The sequence below is a fragment of the Cariama cristata genome, unplaced genomic scaffold (assembly GCF_000690535.1).
Source record: "Cariama cristata isolate BGI_N322 unplaced genomic scaffold, ASM69053v1 scaffold33112, whole genome shotgun sequence".
In the NCBI taxonomy this organism is placed as follows: domain Eukaryota; kingdom Metazoa; phylum Chordata; class Aves; order Cariamiformes; family Cariamidae; genus Cariama; species Cariama cristata.
The window spans coordinates 1-2,012 of NW_009606058.1; the positions used below are offsets into that span (position 1 = coordinate 1).

General features: G+C 61.0%; 1 protein-coding gene across 1 annotated transcript; it reads left to right on the forward strand.

Moving 5' to 3' along the window:
* The first annotated feature begins 119 nt into the window (after nucleotides 1–119).
* Nucleotides 120–1,771, forward strand: SIGMAR1 (sigma non-opioid intracellular receptor 1). Its single transcript, XM_009696227.1, has 4 exons — nucleotides 120–233; nucleotides 387–615; nucleotides 1,136–1,228; nucleotides 1,536–1,771. The coding sequence occupies exons 1-4, from the start codon at nucleotides 120–122 to the stop codon at nucleotides 1,760–1,762; spliced, it is 663 nt and encodes a 220-aa protein (XP_009694529.1). The 3' UTR covers nucleotides 1,763–1,771.
* Nucleotides 1,772–2,012: the final 241 nt, after the last annotated feature.

Sequence of the window (2,012 nt, forward strand, 5' to 3'; positions counted from 1 at the left end):
TCAGGGCGGGGGGACCAAGCCCCAGGTGGGTCAGGGGCAGAACCGACCCCCCAACTAGGGCTGAAGGGGAGGGCTGGCCCCGTAGGGCACAAGGTGTGCGGTCACAGTGGGGGGGCGGCATGTCACTGGGGCAGTGCCACTGTCACCTTGCTGGGGTATCCCGTATCGCCCACCACCTGGGGTGGGCCGTAAGTCTGGAGCACTCGGTGCTGCACATGGCCATCACTATCTGGGTAGGCACTGGGGCCGCATCAGCAGTCACGGGGGCTGAAGACTGGAGACAGGAGTTGTCTTCCCTAGACAGATCCCTCTAAGGATGTGCCAGGACCATGTGGCTGTGGAGGGGATTTGGGGGGAGGACCCTGACAGAGCTTGCTCTGTGCCAGGGACTCACGGTGACCCTGGGTGCTGCAGGGCTGGACCATGAGCTGGCTTTCTCCAAGATCATCGTGGAGCTACGGAAGAAGCACCCAGGCCACATCCTGCCAGATGAGGACCTGCAGTGGGTGTTCGTGAATGCAGGCGGGTGGATGGGCTCTATGTGCCTCCTGCACGCCTCACTCACCGAGTATGTGCTGCTCTTCGGGACAGCTGTTGACACTGGGGGCCACTCAGGTAAGCAGGGTGACAGGGCTGACGGGCAGCAGGTTTCTCTGAGCTCTTTCCGCTCATTTGGGTCTGGCTGCCCCAGCCATGGTGTGCCTGGGACAGGAGCCAGCTGTTCTGCTTCTTTTACGGGCTTCACAATGCTGGAAAACACACTCCACATGGGGATCAAACACCACGGTGTCCTGCAGCGCCTGCAGGTCCCTGTGCATGCCATGTTGTGCAGCCAGGACTCTCCGCATCCAGCTGGCAGGCAGTGGCAGGCATCACATCTCCCAGCACTTCAACAGGGAGCGAATGCCAAATACCCTGGAAATGATGGAGCTTAAGGACACTGAGTAGCCCCGGCTGGTGGGATGTGGTCAGTCACACAGGCAGCCTGGGTACCAGAGGCGGCTGCGCTCCTAAGTGTGTTGTGGCCCTGGGGCTGGCATCCTTCTGCTAGAGGGCTGCTCCGTGGCTCAGACCTGGGCTCCCAAGCCATCCCCAGTCAGGATGCACTGAACCACTGCTGTCTGTCCTCCCGCAGGTCGGTACTGGGCAGATATCTCCGACACCGTCATCTCGGGGACCTTCCGGCAGTGGAAGGAGGGGACCACCAGAAGTGAGATCTACTATCCAGGTAAGTACAGCAGCTACGGTGCCCTGCAGACTCCATCCACGTCCTGGGGCACAGCCACTCTGTGAGCAGGTCCCCCACTGTCACAGAGCCTCTTCTTTCCTGCTGGCAGAAGCCAGGAGCTCAGGATGGGGCAGTTTGTGTCCCCAGGGGCACATCCCAGCATCTCAGTGGGTGCCTGTAAGAGAAAAGTGAGCAAGACTGGGAAGGGGTTGGGTTGCTCAAGCCTGCAGGTCCCCATCCCACGTCTCCTCTTTGGGCATGACATGGGGCAGCCACTGGGAGCGGTGCTGGTTGTGTGTGTTGGCAGGGGACACCATCGTGCACCAGGCAGGAGAAGCCACATCGGTACAGTGGAGCGCGGGCACCTGGATGGTGGAGTACGGCCGGGGCTTCATCCCCTCCACACTCGCCTTCGCCCTGGCTGACACCCTCTTCAGCACTCAGGACTTCGTCACCCTCTTCTACACCCTGCGCATCTATGCCAAGGGCCTGCTCCTGGAAGCCAATGCCTTCTTCAGCACCATGGGCTGCTGAGCCCAGCTCGCTGGGGTATCCTGCCGAGCACAGCTGGCTCCTCTCCTCCCAACCTTCCTCCCCTCTCCTCCTCCTACTCCCCTAGCCCAGACTCTAGCAGAGGCAGCGGGAGACCCCCTGTGCCTCCCCCAAATTGCTCTGTCCTTCCCTGTGGGCCCGCTGCGTGCCAAGACAGAGGGACCATGGTGGTCACAGCAATACAGACTACAAGTTCTCTTTACTACCTGCCTCTCCCCCATTTTGATTGGAG

Coding starts and splice junctions, on each gene's coding strand:
- SIGMAR1 (XM_009696227.1), top strand. CDS start 120: ATGTCACTGGGGCAGTGCCACTGTCACCTTGCTGGGGTATCCCGTATC. Junction 234..386: donor ACATGGCCATCACTATCTGG/GTAGGCACTGGG, acceptor GCTCTGTGCCAG/GGACTCACGGTGACCCTGGG. Junction 616..1,135: donor TGACACTGGGGGCCACTCAG/GTAAGCAGGGTG, acceptor GTCCTCCCGCAG/GTCGGTACTGGGCAGATATC.